The 18,668-nt window shown below is 43.6% G+C and overlaps 1 protein-coding gene across 1 annotated transcript; it reads right to left on the minus strand.

Annotated features, from left to right (window-relative positions):
• Positions 1-14,494: 14,494 nt before the first annotated feature.
• Positions 14,495-14,908, minus strand: LOC147611424 (uncharacterized). The gene has a single exon (XM_086784900.1). It carries the CDS (start codon positions 14,906-14,908, stop codon positions 14,495-14,497), a length of 414 nt encoding a protein of 137 aa, XP_086641026.1.
• Positions 14,909-18,668: the final 3,760 nt, after the last annotated feature.

Raw genomic sequence — 18,668 nt, forward strand, 5'->3', positions numbered from 1 at the left:
TGTACCTATTGTACTAGCCATTGTACTGATTGTACTAGTCCTTGTACTTGTTTTACTTGCTGTACCATCCATTGTATCGACTGTACCAGCTTCTGTACTTGTTGTACCAGCCACTGTACCTGCTGTACTAATCACTATACATGTTGTACCAGCATTTGTACTTATTGTACCAGCCACCATACCTGTTGTACCAACCATTGTACCGGCTATACCAGCCACCACTGTACATGCTGTATCAGCCATTGTACTTACTGTACCGGCTGAATGGAGAGTTGTACTTGCTATACTAGCTCTATTGCATGAAGACCCCTGGTTTTTGGGAAAGAATCAGTACCCACATGGAGGTATATGGATTATATTGTTGGCTCGGCATTTCTACAACCTATGTTCCGGCTTGGTTGCCTCGTGTTGTGAGCTGTGTTATGGCTTTTGTATATGGATAATCCGGCATCTCCCGTGGGGAGAGTAAGGCCCTCAAAGCTTGGACATGATATTATTCTCCTTGGGTGATTAAATACTCCAAGGGTGGGTCGGCCCATTCCGGCCTGTATGTGGTGTCACATGTGCAAGATCCATTTTCAGCATTTGTGGATGTTTTGTCCAGCTTTTATGCTTTATGCAAAGTGATGATGGATGTGTTAAGGCTATGGCCATGTTTAAGTGTTTTAATATGCATGGTATCAACAAGTGTGTCAAAGACCCGTCCCCCGAGCACCCGCTGCGAGTTTCATTGGTATCAGAGCATAGGCTTTCTTGGAAGCGGAGACTTCCTTCTATCAATAAGGAACTGTACCAGCCACTGTACCGATTGTACCAACCATTGTACTTGCTGTACCAACTGAATGGAGAGTTGTACTTGCTGTACCAGCTCTATTGCATGAAGACTGCATGAAGACCCGTGGTTTTTGGGGAAGAATCAGTACCCACACGGAGGTATATGGATTATATTGTTGGCTAGGCATTTCTATAACCTATGTTCCGGTTTGGTTGCCTCGTGTTGGGCTGTGTTATGGCATTTGTATATGGATAATCCGGCATCTCCCGTGGGGAGAGTAAGGCCCTCAAAGCTTGTACATGATATTATTCTCCTTGGGTAATAAAATACTCCAAGGGGGGGTCGGCCCATTCCGGCCTCTATGTGGTGTCACATGTGCAAGACCAACATTTGTGGATGTTTTGTCCAGCTTTTATGTTTTATGCAAAGTGATGATGGATGTGTTAAGGCTATGGCCATGTTTAAGTGTTTTAATATGCATCGATGGTATCAACAAGTGTGTCAAAGACCCTAGTCCCCCCGCGAGTAATGGCCAGGCTCAGAGGTTAGGACCAAACTGTATTGAGTACCAAACTTAGGGGATTCAACATACTGATCTTTTATGATATCTAAGTCTTTTCCAGTGATTTTGAGAATGGTAGACTCCTGCATGGTGTGGATGTTGGTCTTTTGACTTAGAGCGTCTACTGGGTTATGCTTACTAGGGATGTACTCAATCATTCCTGCAAATTGTTGGAAGATTTGACTCCATTTTGCTTGCCGATCACTCCACTGGGCACTTCGCATGGTTTGAAGTCACTTAAGTGCTCGGTGGTTCGTTTTGACTGTGAAAACTTGTCCATAAAGGAACAGTTTCCAATGTTTGAGCGTTATGATCACACCCAAAAGCTCTTTGCATAAACGGAATAATTCTTTTCGGTGACATCTAACTTTCTGATGTAGTATGCCACAGGTCTATTGTCCTGTTACAGAATTGCACCTATGGCTACATTGCTGGCATCGGTTATGACCTCGAAAGGTTCATCCCAAGATACAAACTTCAAAACAGGCGCTTCTGAGGCTGCTTTCTGCAGTGTATGGAATACATCAAGCGCCTTGCCTGTGTGAGACAGAGACTTTCTATCTACGAGTCTTCACCCCTTTGAGCAAGTCAGTGAGAGGTGCTGCAAGGTTTGAAAACTGGTGAACATGAGTGCTGTAGGCTTGGCAAAGACCTACGAAAGAACGGATCTCTTGGGCGGGGGTTTGAGGGATGTCCCATTCCAAGATCTCTTGAACCTTTGAGGGGTCCAATCGAATCCCATCAGAACCGATGATATAGCCCAAGTATTGAACCAATAATGCCGAAGATAGACTTTTTGGCATTTATGTAGAGCCCATTATCTCACAAAAGTTGCAAGACTTTCTCCACATCTTTCTCATGCTGCTCCGCAATGGCTGAGAAGACAAGTATGCCATCAAGAAATATGAAAACACACTTACCAATGAGGATTGCAAAATCCTAGACATCGTTTTATTAAATGTGGGTGCATTGATAAGCCCAAAAGGCATGACTACAAACTCGTAGACCACGCTCTGTCCGGAAAGCTGTTTTTGGAATGTCAGCTTCGAAAATGCGGACTTGATGGTAACCACTCTTGAGGTCGATCTTAGTGAAAAATTTTGCACCATCTAAATGCTCCAAAATGTACTCAATCCTTAGCATAGGAAACTTATTCTTAATGGTGAGTTTGTTTAATGCCTTGTAGTCTACACAAAGGTGTGCAGACTTGTTCTTCTTTTGGACAAATAGGATGGGTGCAGCAAATGGTGAGAAAGAAGGCCGAACGAATCCGGCTTGGAGGAGCTCAGATAACTGCTTTTCTAGCTCACCCTCTAAAGTCTTAGAAAGAAGATAAAGAAACCTACAAGGAGATTCTAATCCAGGGACCAAATCGATATGATGATCCTTAGGACGGGATGGGGGAAGACGGGGTGGGAGATCCTCCCCAAGCATAATGTCATGATGTCTAGTTTTAGGAGGTCTGCTAACTGTGGGACTGGGGATGAAGATGAGATAGCTGCTATCGATGAGGTAGAGGTTGTCTGAGTATGAACATAAAGCAATGCTCCTTCCACTCCCTTGCGGATAGCTCGTTGGGTCTGGAGATGAGAAATCAATGGGATGCCAAGAATGCTTCTATCCCCACTAATCATGACGGGCTCAGGAAAACCTTTATAGATAGTAAAAGTGTCATGTCCCCAATCGGGAATAGGCTCATACTGACGAAACCACTGGATTCGTAAGATCATGTCACACCCTAGAAGAGGCAAGACAATGAAATCTCGTTGGAATGAGGCCTTTTGAACTACAAATGCAAATTGTTGTGCCTTTTGAGATATATAGGTGCGGAGACCAGGTGTGAACTCGTCCACATCCAAATGATATGGCACTAATGTACAACTCATTTTGTTAGCCAATTGGGGGTAGATAGCGTCCTCAGAACTGCCCATGTCAAATAGAGGACTACAAACTGTCGGCCCTTGGAAAAGCCATAAGCTTGGATGAGGCTTTTTTGTGCAGCATCGCTCTCACCCTCCTGCTTAGCATCACAAATACCATGGATGACATAGGATGCATAGAAGGTAAAAGCTGAACTGCGTTTGTGGTAGTAGGCGGGGCTGGCGAAGCAGGAGCCAACTGTGGTAGAAGGTGCTTTGGAGGCTTTCTCCGCTTGCCATTTCTGGCAATCCTTCTTACTATGCCCAATGGTATGATTGAAAAAACATCTTTTTTCAGACTGGTATTTCCTTTGCTCCTCTGGAGGAAGATAGCCTCCAGTGATACCTGCTTTAGCCTTTTCCTCACGGGTTTTCTTAGGCTTGGATTCCTTATCCTTCTTGCCCCTTGAACTAGAGCTAGAATTAATGTCCTTCTTAGCATCTTTAGAAGATGCATTACCTTTCCCTGGTTGCGCACTGCTGCTGCTGGGGTTTGGTACTAGACTGCGATTGCTGAGGCTTATTTCTTTATTTTGAGCCGCCAGAGTCAAAGTCTGGTCATATGTACTAGATTCAAAGTTGCAAACCGTGAATCGGATATTATGATCTATGTGCTAAGTTATAACCTTTCGAAAAACTCAAGCACAGGTGACTCGTTCTCTTTGAGTCCGTAGAACGCATCTACCAGGTTGGTCAAATACTGGGGAGGGAGAAATCTGGTCTTTAGGTCATGGACAAACGTATCCCAGCTAAAGCTGTGACACTTGTGTGGTAGGGTCTATACGAAGACTAGACCAATGCTGCCACCAAGTGACTGCCTCACTTGTAAGGTGGGGAGCCGCTATGTGGATTCTATCATGAGGGTCTGTGATCCTAGCTAAAGGAAAATAAGCATTAAATTGATGAAAAAATTGATTAATTACTAAATGATCACACTTACCATCATACTTAGTAAAATTTGGTTGAGTTCAGATGACAGTAGTCGATGTCGCGCGATTTTGGCTGGTGGCACCTGCGGGGCAGGTGGGGAAATTGAAGACATGTGTTGATACTTTAGATGTATGGCATCCTTTTCCCTTTGGTGTTTGAGTAACTTGTGCTCTTGATTGAGCTATCATTGGTGCTCCAGAGCGGCAAGCTCAGCCTGATGCCCATCTTCGTCGATCCTGCATTGGGCTTCCTCATAGTCCTATTTGTCTACTTTTTCTTCTCGTCGTCTGGCTTCATCCTCTCGTCTTTGTTATTCCATCTGAAAGAAGAGGGTGACAGTGTCAAATCCCCACGAATCTCCTCAAAGAAAGCTCTTGATACAGGACTCGAAACTTGCAAAACAAAGCCAAATAACGTGAAGGGGGTGTAGGCCCTGACTCACCAATCTTGATAGCTGTGGGCGAAACCGACAATTCTTGGCTGTCCTCCCCACCGAGCCACGAGCTGAGCTAACTAGTAAGACGTACCGACCAATCTCTACCCCGTGACATCCCATACTGCCACAGAGCTACCCTCGTGGGCCTCAAGATTGCTGCCGGCCTCGGCTGCATAAAGAGGAGGTGCACGTCTGCACTAGATCCAGGCTCCTGACCATAGAGCTCTCACAAAGACACGCGAGACTCTATGAACTATTGACTAACCTTGGCCACCCTTTTATAGGCTCTTGGTCGGTCATCGGGCGTCCACACTTGGATGCCCGTCCATCCATACTTGGGTGCCCGCCCGTCAGTCTATCCCTAGCCTACTAGCTCGCCAATCAGCTTGCCTAGCTCCAAGCTTCCCCAAGCCTCGAAGCTAGTCTTGTGTGCATGTAGCACACGGTAGATACACTCTGTGCACATGACATACTCCCCTTCCTCTAAGAGCTCACTCCTAAGCTCAATAAAAACCCAGGGTAGTCCCTCTGAAGGGTAGTCAATGTCTCCCACGTAGCGTCCTCCTCAACACGATCCGTCCACTTGATCTTGTATTCCGTGAGTAGCATGTTGTTTCGCAATCGTCTTTTACGAAATCCAAGTATCTTTTCCGGTTCGTGTGGGACAAATGTCATATCCCCGACATCTATGACTTCTTGAGGAGTAACTAATTGGTATGTTCCACCCAGTACTTCCTTAAGTCTACTGACATGAAATATGAGATGAACCTTCACATGAGAAGGCAAATCCAGTTCATATGCAACTGAACCAATCCGGCATGTAATCCGAAATGGTCCATAGTATCTAAGGAATAATTTCGGAGATCGACCTGTCCATAAAGTCTCGGAATCTTTCGAAACTCGCAAATACACCATCGTTCCTTTAGAGAACTCTCTGGGTGAACGATGTCTATTAGAATAAAATCTGTCTCTGTCTGGAGCACTTTTAATAGATTCTTTTGCAACTTGTAACATTTCTTTCATATCTTGCAAAAATTTACGTGCTGCTTCATGTTGAAGTCCTGAAAATCCCATGGTGATCTAGGTTGAAAATCGTACATAAGCATAAAAGGACTAAAACCTATACTCATATGCTTAGTACTGTTATATGCAAATTATTTATAACATAGGAAGATAATCCTTCCTTGAACTTTGTCTTTTGGAAACATATGCACAAAGCATATCCTGCAAAATCTGATTCACTTTTTCACTCTGGGCATCAGATTGTGGATGATCTGAGGAACTCAAATTCAAAGTTGTTTCCAACTTCTCAATTACAAGCCTCCAAAAGTCACTTGTAAAGTTAGAGTCCCTATAACTGACTATGTCCTGCAGTAACCCGTATAGTCTAAACAATTGCTCAATAAACTGCCTTGCTAATTGCGTAGCTGTAGGTAATGGTCTTCCGTGTCGGTAAAAATCTAGCCATTTTTGTCAAGAATCCACCACAACCCAAATAGAATCGTGGCCTTGACGTGTTCTTGGCAATCCAGTAATAAAATGCATGGAAATACTTTCCCATTTATTACCTAGGATTTGCAAAGGATGCAATATCCCAGTCTATCGAAAGCGTTCAGCTTTATTTTCTTGACAAACCTGACACTTGAGAACATAATCTTCTACATACCCTTTCATCTTTGGCCAATAAAAAGTGTGTTTCACTAAAGTTAATGTTCTATGTACCCCAGGGTGTCCAACAAAAGAGGCGTCGTGACACTCCTTATTAAGAATCTTGGACCTAATGTTCGGGACCTATGGTACACAAATTTTGTCATTACAGAATAGTAAACCATTCCGAATCATCCACCGCTGGCCTCCTGTAGCTTGAATGGTAGACTGCTCATTGAGTCTTGGTTGATCAATGAGCTCCCGTCCTGGATCCTCTATCAATATGGACCAAAATATCTATCAGTCCTGCAAAGCCTTCTCAATGACTAAAATAAGTCAGTAGAAATCTCGGTGAATGACAAAGTATTCACCTCTCTAATCCGACTAAGCGCATCTGCTACACTGTTCATGGACCCCTTTCGATAATGGATTTCAAAGTCAAAATCTTGCATTAACTCAGTCCATCGAGCTTTTCTTCCTTGCAAATCATCAGCATCACACACATACTTGATTGACTGATGATCAGTCATCATCATCAATACTATAAACTTGGAGCCATATAAATAATGCCTCCAAACCTTGAGAGCATGAATGATAGCATAACGCTCCTTCTCCAGGGTTGGCCAACAAGATTAAGTGTCGTCTAGCTTTCTACTCTCGAAAGCAACAGGTCTACCATCTTGGAATAGAGCGGTCCCGATTGCATAGTCACTCGCATCAGTATCAACAAGGACACAAGGCCGACTAGGATCGGGTAGTGCTAAGGTAGGTGCTTCCTTGACTTTATCTTTCAAAATTTATCTTTCAAAAGTCTGAAGGCCATATCCAGATCGTTGATTGGACTTACATCCACGACCTTTCAACAAGTCGGTTGTCCGTAGTGTGAGTTGAGAGTACTCCTGCACAGATTTCCACCCAAAAAACAACAAAACCGAGGAAAGAATGAAGTTATCTCACTGTTTGCGGTATAGGCCAGGCTAGAATCTTCTGAACTCAGTCATAGTCAATGCTCAATCCGTCTCTTGTAATCTTGTGTCCCAAGTAAATGATTTTTGTCATAAAAAACTCACATTTACTTAATTGAGCAATTGTCGATTTTGTCTTAAAATAGTCAAGACAATCATGAGGTGTCTAACGTGATCATTAAGAGTACGACTATATACTAAAATATCGTTCAGGAACACAACCACGAATGTTCCCAAATATTCACAAATTTGCCGGAAAGTGGTTGGAGCATTGGTTAATCCAAAAGGTAATACGAGAAACTCGTAATGGCCATACCTAGTCCGAAAAGCGGTTCTTTCAACATGCCTTTCATGAATACGTATCTGGTGATAGCCAGTATGTAAATCTATCTTTGTGAAATACTTTGCTCCAACTAATCAGTCAATTAGGTCATTTGATCTAGGGAGAGGATAACGATTCTTGATTGTCAATCATATCTGCTGATAGCCAGTATGTAAATCTATCTTTGTGAAATACTTTGCTTCGACTAATCGGTCAATTAGGTCATCTGATCTAGGGAGAAGATAACGATTCTTGATTGTCAATTTGTTCAATCTCTTGTAATCTCCACACATTCTCCAGGTGTTGTCCTTCTTTCTCCTAAGTAACACAAGCGCACCCCAAGGTGATTTACTTGGACGGATCTGGCCCCCATCCTCAAATAATAAGTTGTTTGGACAACTCATCTTCCTCAGCCTGGCTCATCCTGTAAGGTGAGCACCAGGGACCAGATCAATACGATGATCTACTGCCCTTTCGGGTGGTAAGCTCGATGGCAGCTCCTTTGGAAATACAACTTGAAATGAATCAAGTAACTTCTTTAATTCTTTACTTTCAAAGACACTTAATTCATTGACATCCATAGTAGGTATGAGAAATGAAGAAAGTGGAATCAAGACACAATGGAAAGCATTATACACAGAAGAATCCATTAGATTTCCAAAATCAACGTTATTTACAAGAGGTCCCTGAGAGGGATGGATACAATCACCTAAGATACAATACTGGGTGTTCCGATGTTCAAAAGAAAAAATATTACTAGACCAATCTATCTGGACCTGAAGGGTCTTAAACCACTCAATCCCTAATAACAAGTCTACATACTCTAGATGCATAACATAGCACTCCATAATATCTTCGTAGTCCTGAATTCGGATTGGTAGCTTCTCCATCTTTCGATTCCATACTTGCCGATCCGCAAGGAGGCGTACCTCGTAGGTATGATCGCTAGGTGTTGTGTCCAGACCCAATTTCTGTACAAGTTTGTAATTAAAAAAGTTGTGTGAGCTGCCAGGGTCCAGAAGAATGTGGATTCTATGGCCATTCATTCTCCATAAACTCGGAGAAGATCATGCAAGCCAAAAAATTTAGAGTTGAACATACAATCAAAACATGAACTAAGGCAAGAAAGTACAGTGACAAGTACCTGTCAAAGACAATTGGTTGGCTGTCTTCATCTTCGGTCTTGTGTTGGTCTTTGCACTCTTCTTCTTCGGGCACTCATTACGCATGTCCTTTTTCTTCACAGATGAAGCACCGTCCCTCCTTCTTGAGCTTCAAAGCTTTGAGGAGATGGTTTTTCTTTGTTGGAGTCGAACTAGAATTCTTTGAAGGTTGGTTCGAAGACTTTCCTTCTATCGTGCTAGCCATCAGCACGGAGAACTTTCTTTTGTGTTTGTTCCCCTACTCTGTCATGTGCATGTTTGCCCATGGACATATCCTAAAGCTAGTCCAGAAGGGGGCAGCCAAAAAAAGATGTAAGAAAACTAGAATTTAGGAGCATGCTACTGTTTTGGCTAGTGTGGACTAGGAGGAGGACATGAAGGATGCTGTCAGCTACATGAAAGGGTCTGTCGGCTGAACCAAGGGAGTGTTGGCTATACCAGAGAGACGGCCGCTACAGGCACATCAATATTTATGAATTATGGACCAGTCGGCTGGCCGACCAGCAGTTGGCCAGCTTTCCAAGAGTTCAAGGGCCTATAAATAGGCATGTTTGCTCATAGTCAAGATCATTCACTCCACTAGGGAGTGGGTCCATTATGTAGGACTGTTTTGGGTGATCCACCTTTTCATGGAAGGCAGCCTATGGCTATAGAACCTAGCTACCTTTTTGTACCATATGAATATTATCCTCCAAGGGGTGGAGTGAGAATGCCATACTCATTTCTTAGAAATGAAGACCAAGACCGTGTTAGAAGTCGGGGCAAGAACGCGTTAGGGACTAAATGGAACAGATGCATAGATTTTATTCAGAGTTAGAGACCGGGCCGGGTTTTCAGTGAAAAGGGTTGCCAGAGACGGATGGATGATAGAGGGACTCGGGGAACATATTGGGATGATGACATTCATGCGTGAACAAGTTGGAATCCCGTCATCAAGTTTAGCAGAGGGGGATGTCATGTGCATGTTTTGCCCATGGACATGTCCTGGAGCTAGTCCAGAAGGGGGCAGCCAGGAAAAGATGTAAGAAAACCAGAATTTAGGAGCATGCTGCTGTTTTGGCTAGTGTGGACTAGGAGGAGGACATGAAGGATGCTGTCGGTTGCACGAAAGGGTCTGTCGGCTAAACCAAAGGAGTGTCGGCTATACGAGAGGGAAGGCGGCTGCAGGCGCATCAATATTTATAAATTATGGACCAGTCAGCTGGCCGACCAACAGTCGGCCAGCACACCAAGAGTTCAAGGGCCTATAAATAGGCATGTTTGCTCATAGTCAAGATCATTCACTCCACTAAGGAGTGGGTCCATTATGTAGGACTGTTTTGGATGATCCACTCTTTTATGGAAGGCAGCCTATGGCTGTAGAACCTAGCTACCTTTTTGTACCATATGAATATATTGAATTTCCAGCTCTCTCTCTCTCTCTCTCTCCTCTCCCTTCTGTCTGCATTTTTGCATCAGCATGTTCAAAGTGATGTTTAGGGCTGAAAGAAGACTCTCAAAGCTTCTGCGTGTTACATTGGTATCAGAGCATCAAGCTCAGCAAGGTTAAATGCGGATTCATTCCCATATGATGGTGTACAGGTCCAAGGTACAGGAAAGTGCACGGATACGAAGCCCAAGGCAAGGAACACAAGATCGGGAAGAGCTCCCAGGAGGTTTGTTGGTGGTGTTCCACAAAGCCAGATAGGGGATGGCAGTCGTGTGAGCCAGATAGGTTTTTTGGGAATGGTCCCAAGGGAGGATTATCCTCCAAGGGGTGGAGTGAGAGTGCTAGACTTATTTCTAAGGAAGGAAGACCAAGACGGTGTTCAGCAGGGCAAGAACGGATTGGGGACTCGATGGAACAGATGAATAGATTTTATTTAGAGTTAGAGTGGTTTTGGAGACCGGGCCGGGTTTTCAGTGAAAAGGGTTGCCAGAGACAGATGTATGACAGAGGGACTCGGGGAACAGAATGGGATGATGACAGTCATCCATGAATAGGTTGGAATCCCGTCATCAAGTTTAGCATAGGGGGACATATCTTGAAGCTAGTCCAAAAGGGGGCAGCCAGAAAAAGATGTAAGAAAACCAGAACTTAGGAGCATGCTGTTGTTTTGGCTAGTGTGTGGACTAGGAGGAGGACATGAAGGATGATGTCGGCTGCATGAAAGGGTGATGTCGGCGGCTGCATGGAAGGGTCGATCACGGCTGTGAACCAAAGGAGTGTCGGTTGTACCAGAGGGAAGGCGGCTACAGGCGCATCAATATTTATGAATTATGGACCAGTCGGTTGGCCGACCAGTAGCCAGCACTCCAAGAGTTCAAGGACCTATAAATAGGCATGTTTGCTCATAGTCAATATCGTTCACTCCACTAGGGAGTGGGTCCATTATGTAGGACACTGTTTTGGGTGATCCACTTTTTTATGGAAGGCAGCCTATGGCTATAGAACCTAGGTACCTTTTTGTACTATATGAATATACTGAATTTCCAGCTATCACTCTCTCTCTACTCTCCCTTCTGTCTGCGTTTTTGCATCAGCATGTTCAAAGTGGTGTTTAGGGCTGAAAGAAGACTCTCAAATCTTCCGCGTGTTACATTGGTATCAGAGCATCAGGCTCAGCAAGGCTAAATGCTGATTCAGTCCCATATGATGGTGTAGTACAGGTCCAAGGTACAGGAAAGTGCACGGATACGAAGCCAATGGCAAGGAACACAAGATCGAGAAGAGCTCCCAGGAGGTTTGTTGGTGGTGTTCCACAAAACCAGAGGGGATGGCAGTCCTATGAGCCAGATAGGTTTTTGGGCAACACTCCCAAGGGAGGATTATCCTCCAAGGGGTGGAGTAAGAGTGCCAGACTCATTTCTCCGGAACGAAGACCAAGACGATGTTTAGAGTCAGGGCAAGAATGGATTGGGGACTGGATGGAACAGATGCATAGATTTTATTCAGAGTTAGAATGGTTTTCGAGACCGGGCCGGGTTTTCAGTGAAAAGGGTTGCCAGAGACGGATGGATGATAGAGGGACTCAGGGAACAGAATGGGATGATGACAGTCATCCGTGAGCAGGCTGGAATCCCGTCATCAAGTTTAGCAGAGGGGGATGTCATGTGCATGTTTGCGCATGGACATATCCTGAAGCTAGTCTAGAAGGGGGCAGGCAGAAAGAAATGTAAGAAAACCAGAATTTAGGAGCATGCTGCTGTTTTGGCTAGTGTGGACTAGGAGGAGGACATGAAGGATGCTGTCGGCTGCATGAAAGGGTGCGTCGGCTGAACGGAAAGAGTGTCGGCTGTACCAGCGGGACGGCGGTTGCAGGCGCATCAGTATTTATGAATTATGGACCAGTCGGCTGGCCGACCAACAATCGGCCAGCACTCCAAGAGTTCAGGGGCCTAAAAATAGGCATGTTTGCTCATAGTCAAGATCATTCACTCCACTAGGGAGTGGGTCCATTATGTAGGACTGTTTTGTGACTCTCAGAGCTTCCGCGTGTTACATTGGTATGAGAGCATCAGGCTCAGCAAGGCTAAACACGCTGATTCAGTCCCATATGATGGTGTACAGGTCCAAGGTACAGGAAAGTGCACGGATACGAAGCCCAAGGCAAGGAACACAAGATCGGGAAGAGCTCCAAGGAGGTTTGTTGGTGGTGTTCCACAAAGCCAGAGGGGATGGTAGTCCTATGAGCCAGATAGGTTTTTTGGCAACGGTCCCAAGGGAGGATTATCCTCCAAGGGGTGGAGTGAGAGTGCCAGACTCATTTCTCCGGAAGCAAGACCAAGACGGTGTTCAGAGTCAGGGCAAGAACGGATTGGGGAGGACTGGATGGAACAGATGCATAGATTTTATTCAGAGTTAGAGTGGTTTTGGAGACTGGGTCGGGTTTTCAGTGAAAAGGGTTGCCAGAGATGGATGGATGACAGAGGGACTCGGGGAACAGAAAGGGATGATGATAGTCATTCATGAACAGGTTGGAATATGGCTGTCATGTGCATCATGGAGAATTGTTGATCGAAACTGCTTCAAGACACAAAGCAGACTTTTGTAGAAAAGCCAACCATTCCATATTGAGAAATGACATGGTCGTGCGGCATCCAATGCTTGTTCCCACTGCGTACCGAATCTGTTCAGAATCCGTGTACTTGTGCTTCATTTTCTCTAGTACTGCACCTACGAGCTTCATCCGTGTGGATTGGATGTAGGGCATTGTTCTTTTCATGCTTAACGCATCGGCCACCACTGGGTTGGCATTGCCTAGAAGATACTCAATCATGCCACCTAATTACTAGAAAGTTTGACTCCAGCGATGCTGCCGGTCACTCCATTGCGTACTTGGCACCATCTAAAGCCAACTCAAAGTTTGATGATTCATGCAAACCTCAAAATTGCGACCATATAGAAAATGTTTCCAATGCTTTAGGGCTTGGATCAGGACTCGGAGTTCCTGATCATAGACTTAGTAATTCCTCTTTGCAATAAGAATCAGCTGACGAGACATGTAAGTTGTTCTCCGAGTTAAAGGGAGAGACAAATCTTGATTCAATCACCCAAGTGAAAAACCAAGGACATTAGTGAGCTTTGGCATATCTGAGGAATCAAGAAGAGAGCTATAAGTAGACAAAATATGAAGGTTGATTTTAGTAATGAAATGTGTTTGAGTAGGGAGATGTTTCCTTAAAAAATCTACAAGAATGAGTGATTAACAAATTTTTATAGATTAACAATATTGCAACCACAAAGGAAACTATATTTTCATAAAATCTTAGGTATAATTTTTAGGAAAAAGTGAGAAGGCTTCTCATCCTTGAGCAATTTAGGACACTAGTAGAGAAAGAAAGAGGCAAACTCATTCGTGTTTTTAAGGTTAGATGGAGAGGGAGAATACATGTTGACAAATTCAGAGATTCATGATGTTGTGAGAGTAAAATCAAATAAAAATACACCTACCATTTTCCTTAACAAAATGGAGTAGCTAAGAAAATGACATGTTTTAGTCAAGAAATCAAAGAGTATGCTAATAGCTAATAGCTAAAATCTTGCCCAAAATGCTTGGGGTTGAGGCTATAGCAATGGTTTATCTACCACAACTTGAGTAATCTTGAGAAAATGACTCCTACAAAGACTTTGCACAAATATATCATGTTGTGTCTAATGTGAGTTGTTTTGGGTATACAACCTATGCTCACATTTCATACGAAGAAAGAAGAAATCTAGATAGCAATACAATTAGTTATTATTCACTAGGTTTGGTAAACCTAAGGGTTATGAATTGTAAATAGATGGGATCATGAACTATCTTTTGATTAATGAAGTAGTCAATACAACACCACTTTTATGATCTTGAACTAGACCCATCAACATGTCACTAGCATAGTGTAACTTCTAAAATCTCATTATCATAACTTAGAGCGATAAAAATTTACTATTATCATAACTTAGAGTGGGTCAAGGTATAAAAGTTTACTTAAACATGCCCCATTAGATCTTGAATCATTAGCAAAAACTGCATACTAACTAGTAAAGATAGTAGTATTTTCATTTGATGAAGGGTTTTCATTTCTTGATGAAAAGCTCTTGTGTGATAAGTTTAACTTTGTGTCTGGGAGGGAGTATTTTTCTGAGGATGCCTTTGATAATAGTGAGAGCGACTTTGAATCTGAAATGAGCTTATCTAGGGCATTAAAGATGAAAATACCTCTCTCTCACACACACACAAACATATATGCAAAAAATGCAGTCCAAACTCTTGTCTCTCTTCTTGCAATGCTTTGGAACTCTTCTCATGAAGATTAATCCTGATAAAAAGCTTGCACAGGGCGGGGTTTGTCCCCATGGAATGACCCATTATCCGAAATGTAATCCATGACAGAATCAGAATGGTGATTAGCAAGGCTACCTATTTTCCGGTAAATTTTGGTGCTGTGGATTGCGTGTGGGGGGAAGAATCGGTGAGAGGGCCGACCGTCCAGAGTCTCGAAGCTTTCTAGGTTATGGGGCTCCTGCGTAGTCTCTTCTTCTTGCTTCAACCTGCGGGTGAGGGCTATGAGTTGAGCCCGTCGTTCCCGATCTCTTTGCTGGCGCTGCAGCCGAAGCTCTCTCTCGATTGATTTGATTTGCTGCCGCTGCATCTGCCTCCACTCCCGCCCGGAGAAGCCACCCGGATAGGTTCTGGGCCCGCTGCCCATCATTTGGAGCGCTGCCATGCTCCTTTGAATAGTAAAGGCACAATTGAAGGAAATAAACAGGATGCCCAAATAATATATCCAAACTTCAAGGTTAATGAAGTCGTTCTATCATTAGAGAAAGCTACTCTAGTGGTGAAATAACTCCATCTTTTTTTTTGGACCAATAGATATTTATTTATATATTTTTTTTCCTTTTGAGGATGATAGATGGTCTTTGATTTGTAACTTGTTGAATAGGGCCTGAAGTATGTTAAATCAGGGATAAAGATGTGAAATAACTCCATCTATAGAAGTCAATTTTGCAAAGAGTAATACAACAAAATATCTTCATTTTGATTCAATCTTGTGAGCTCTCTTCTGCTCTCTCCTCTCTTGCTTGCTTGAGTTTTTGCATGCATTCGCTTGGATGGAAGTTTGCATGTAGGTGAGTGTGGAAGGCTACTAACTAGTTCCTTCTATAGTAGATTGAGGATGCTTGAAATACCATTACACCATGCTCGTAGTAGCTGGTGTAGTTGGTATCGGTGATTCCATAATAAATACTAACATATTGGTAGATGGCATCATAGGTGGTTCCATATTAAATACTAACATGCTAGTGCTATTGGTGTATGCACATTTGGGGCCATGCTAGTGTTATTGGTATTACGAGTGATTTCGTGTTATATACTGAGCTAGTGTTATTGGTGTTTATGTTTGTGTCTATCATATTTATCAAGTTGGGATTGATTATGAGGAGTTTAATAATTCTATATAACTAACATAGTTGGCTTTATTGAGTAATAGACGATAAGCATTATGACATAGTGAACTAGGATGTCGTATAGGTGCAGGGCTATACATAACAATTTTTATCATTTACGATGGTATCATGCGCAATCACCTCATTTATTTGGTCACTATATTTTGGTATTATGTTGCCGTTATTTTGTATAGTTGGAGCATGTTATATTATGTGCATATGAGAGTATAATTATTTATAGTTAGAACCTTAGTTGTAAGACTTATGCTTATTTTTAAATGACAAGATCAATTTTGTAATGAAAGCTAATTATGGCACCTTGGGATATTTTAGAAGAAATATAAAAAATACCCACGTGTGGGAAGTGGAGTCACTCACGCCGCCAGGGGGGATATTGCTTTTGTCTTGTGTCATAGTTTGAAGATAAGTGAGTGGTGGTGAGAGTTCTTTCCTCATACCAAGATCTTGTCAAACTTGTGCCTTTTTTGTTGATTTTGGTGTTAACAATCAAAATAAGAAAAATGAGAAATAAGCAATAAAAACTCACCTATTGGGTATCTTAAAGATGCTTTTCAACATGTTAAATGTGTCTACTTTTACCTCCAATGTCTACTCCTTTTACTAATCTTCTACCTTTTCCACTTAAACACATCAAACAACACATGAAATAGAATTTAAAATTGTATGCATTTCAAGGTGTAACACCAAGCATTTACATAAATTCACAAACTTGAAGAGGACAACAAATAGAATTCTAAGTCCCAAGACTAATCTCAAATAATGACCCCAAAGATGATACCAATTTTAGTGCTTCACCTTGCCTTCAACATGTGTCATGGGGGTTTTGTTGAAGAGTCACATTGCTGACAACTCCCATGTTGATGGGTGCTAACCTCTCTCCATTGCCATCTATCTTTATCACAACATAAATCTCCAAGCCTTGCGGAAGAGCTAGAGAGCTAGAGAGAGCTCAACTCACATGGGTGGATGTTGTTAGAAGTCATCTCCTGTCTTTATGTACACACCAGGGCCTTTGTTGTGGGTGTGCTCGCCCTTGTAGGTGTTTTCTCATTTTTCCTCACTCCCCCTATTTTTTTCCCATTTTTTCTGTGGCTTGGGAGGCAGCCCTAAGGTGGCATGAGGTCCTATTCCTTAGCCGACTGCATCTATGTGTTTACTGGTGCTGGCCAACTGTGTGGACATTTTCTTGATGCTAGCCGACACAGTACACAGAGCTGGCCGACTGGGTGTTATGCTAGTCGTGGAGATTTGGACTCTTGTCAGCTGCCTACAGCAAGTCGACTGCTGTTTGGGGGCCATATAAAATGGCCCCACAGCCCCTTGCCATCGTTGTATGGTATTCGGGATTCTTCTTGTGTATATATAGTAGAGTTATACGCCTCTCTCTCCATTGCTGTTTTTTCTACACTTGCTCTTGTGTTTCCAGATTTGGTCATCATCTCCGCTACGTATTCTGACATAGTATCAGAGCCCTAGGCTCTTGATTGTTCTTGGGATTTGTGTGAGCAAAAGGGGGACTGTTGTGTTGCTGATTAGTGGACTGTTCGTGACTATTCGGGAAGAGGAGAAGCAAGAGAACGGCGGGCTGATTTGCTGGACAGCCACTTGCAAGTGTAAGTTCTTCTTTGTTCCTACCCACCCACCCTTTTCATATTACATCCCCGCAATGGTGGCAGATTTGTTAGAGATGGCTGAGAGGCATGTGAAGATCCCTACACTCCCCACGTTCCCAGTGGACCGTCAGTTGGACGGGAACAACTACGGCATATGGAAGGTTATGATGGAATCTCTTCTAGAGTCTTACGACCTTGCTGATTTCATCGTTGTTGGGGTTCCACGCCCGGAAGTAGAGGAAGGGGAGTCACCGTCGATTCGTAGACCGGGGGCACAGGCACAGTTATGGGATCGTGTCAATGCAAGGGTCCGTTCAACTGCACACCACATGTAATCAATCATGTAAAGCATATGACGCTGGCCAGAGGTATATGGTAGGATTTGGCTTCTCTTTACAACAGCGTATCGCCCATGAAGAGGATTTCCTTGGAAGCATAGATGCGGGTTATGAGCCCTGCAAAGTCGTCGACGATGCGGGAGCATATTAACAAGCTGCAGGCTCTTTAGCAAGGAAGTTCTCCAGGCTAGGAAAAGGAGATATCGTCAGAGGACATGGCCATAACGTTGCTGTCGCATTTTCCCTCTCAATACTCAGCATTTTACTCATCTTTGATTACCAGTGGGGCAGGCTCAGCACCATTACTTGGGAGGAGCTTGTGCCCATGGTCTTGGACCAGGAGGAACGATTCGTGAATCCTCCTCAGGGTGGAGGTTTGGAGACCTTAACTAGCTAACGGTCAAAAGGCCGTAACACGGGCAAAGGGAAGGCTTCATCGGAGAAGTCTTCTGAGAAGAAGTCCGACGCTGACCGCAAAGGCAGAGAGGGCCTGTAATGATTGTGGCGAGAAAGGCCACTATTGGAGGCAGTGTCCCAAGCGGAAGACCGAGAAGGGTGAAGATTCCTCAGCAATCATGAACTGCAAGCCACTGAGGCGTGAGGGGGTCACCCAGGACCACCGTCCGAGCTCTGATACCAGATTGGACGGGAGCTTCCTGATGATGCAGTTGAGCTCATGGTTGCAGATGACTCTTTGGGAGGCAAGATTGCGTATCTTGTGGTTTCTACAACATGCGAAGGATCATGGACTCTTTTACATAAGAGGGGGATTGATGGATGGAGTCCGACTCCATGGGAGGAGATCCAGACACGAGGAGATCTACTTCAGGCCCAGGAGCAGTTTTATGGAGCAGTAAGAGGCAATCATCTTTTGCCTTCTCGTCGAACAGAGGCAAACTACCGGGCTGCTTGTGGTGCTGCTTGCAAGGTGGTGAGGTTATAGATCTATACATTAAAAGACACTGAAAGACAACCTATCTACATTACAGTGACAATGGAATATGAGCGAAGTTATAGTTTACAACTTTGAAGAAGCGATCAATGATTAGCTATGAAGCACCTTC

This window comes from Cibotium barometz, chromosome 47 (genome assembly GCF_041138505.1).
Source record: "Cibotium barometz isolate CiBa-2024 chromosome 47, ASM4113850v1, whole genome shotgun sequence".
Classification (NCBI taxonomy): Eukaryota; Viridiplantae; Streptophyta; class Polypodiopsida; order Cyatheales; family Cibotiaceae; genus Cibotium; species Cibotium barometz.

What these genes read in the sequence shown, in the direction of transcription:
- LOC147611424 (XM_086784900.1), bottom strand. Translation starts at nt 14,908, where the DNA reads ATGGCAGCGCTCCAAATGATGGGCAGCGGGCCCAGAACCTATCCGGGT.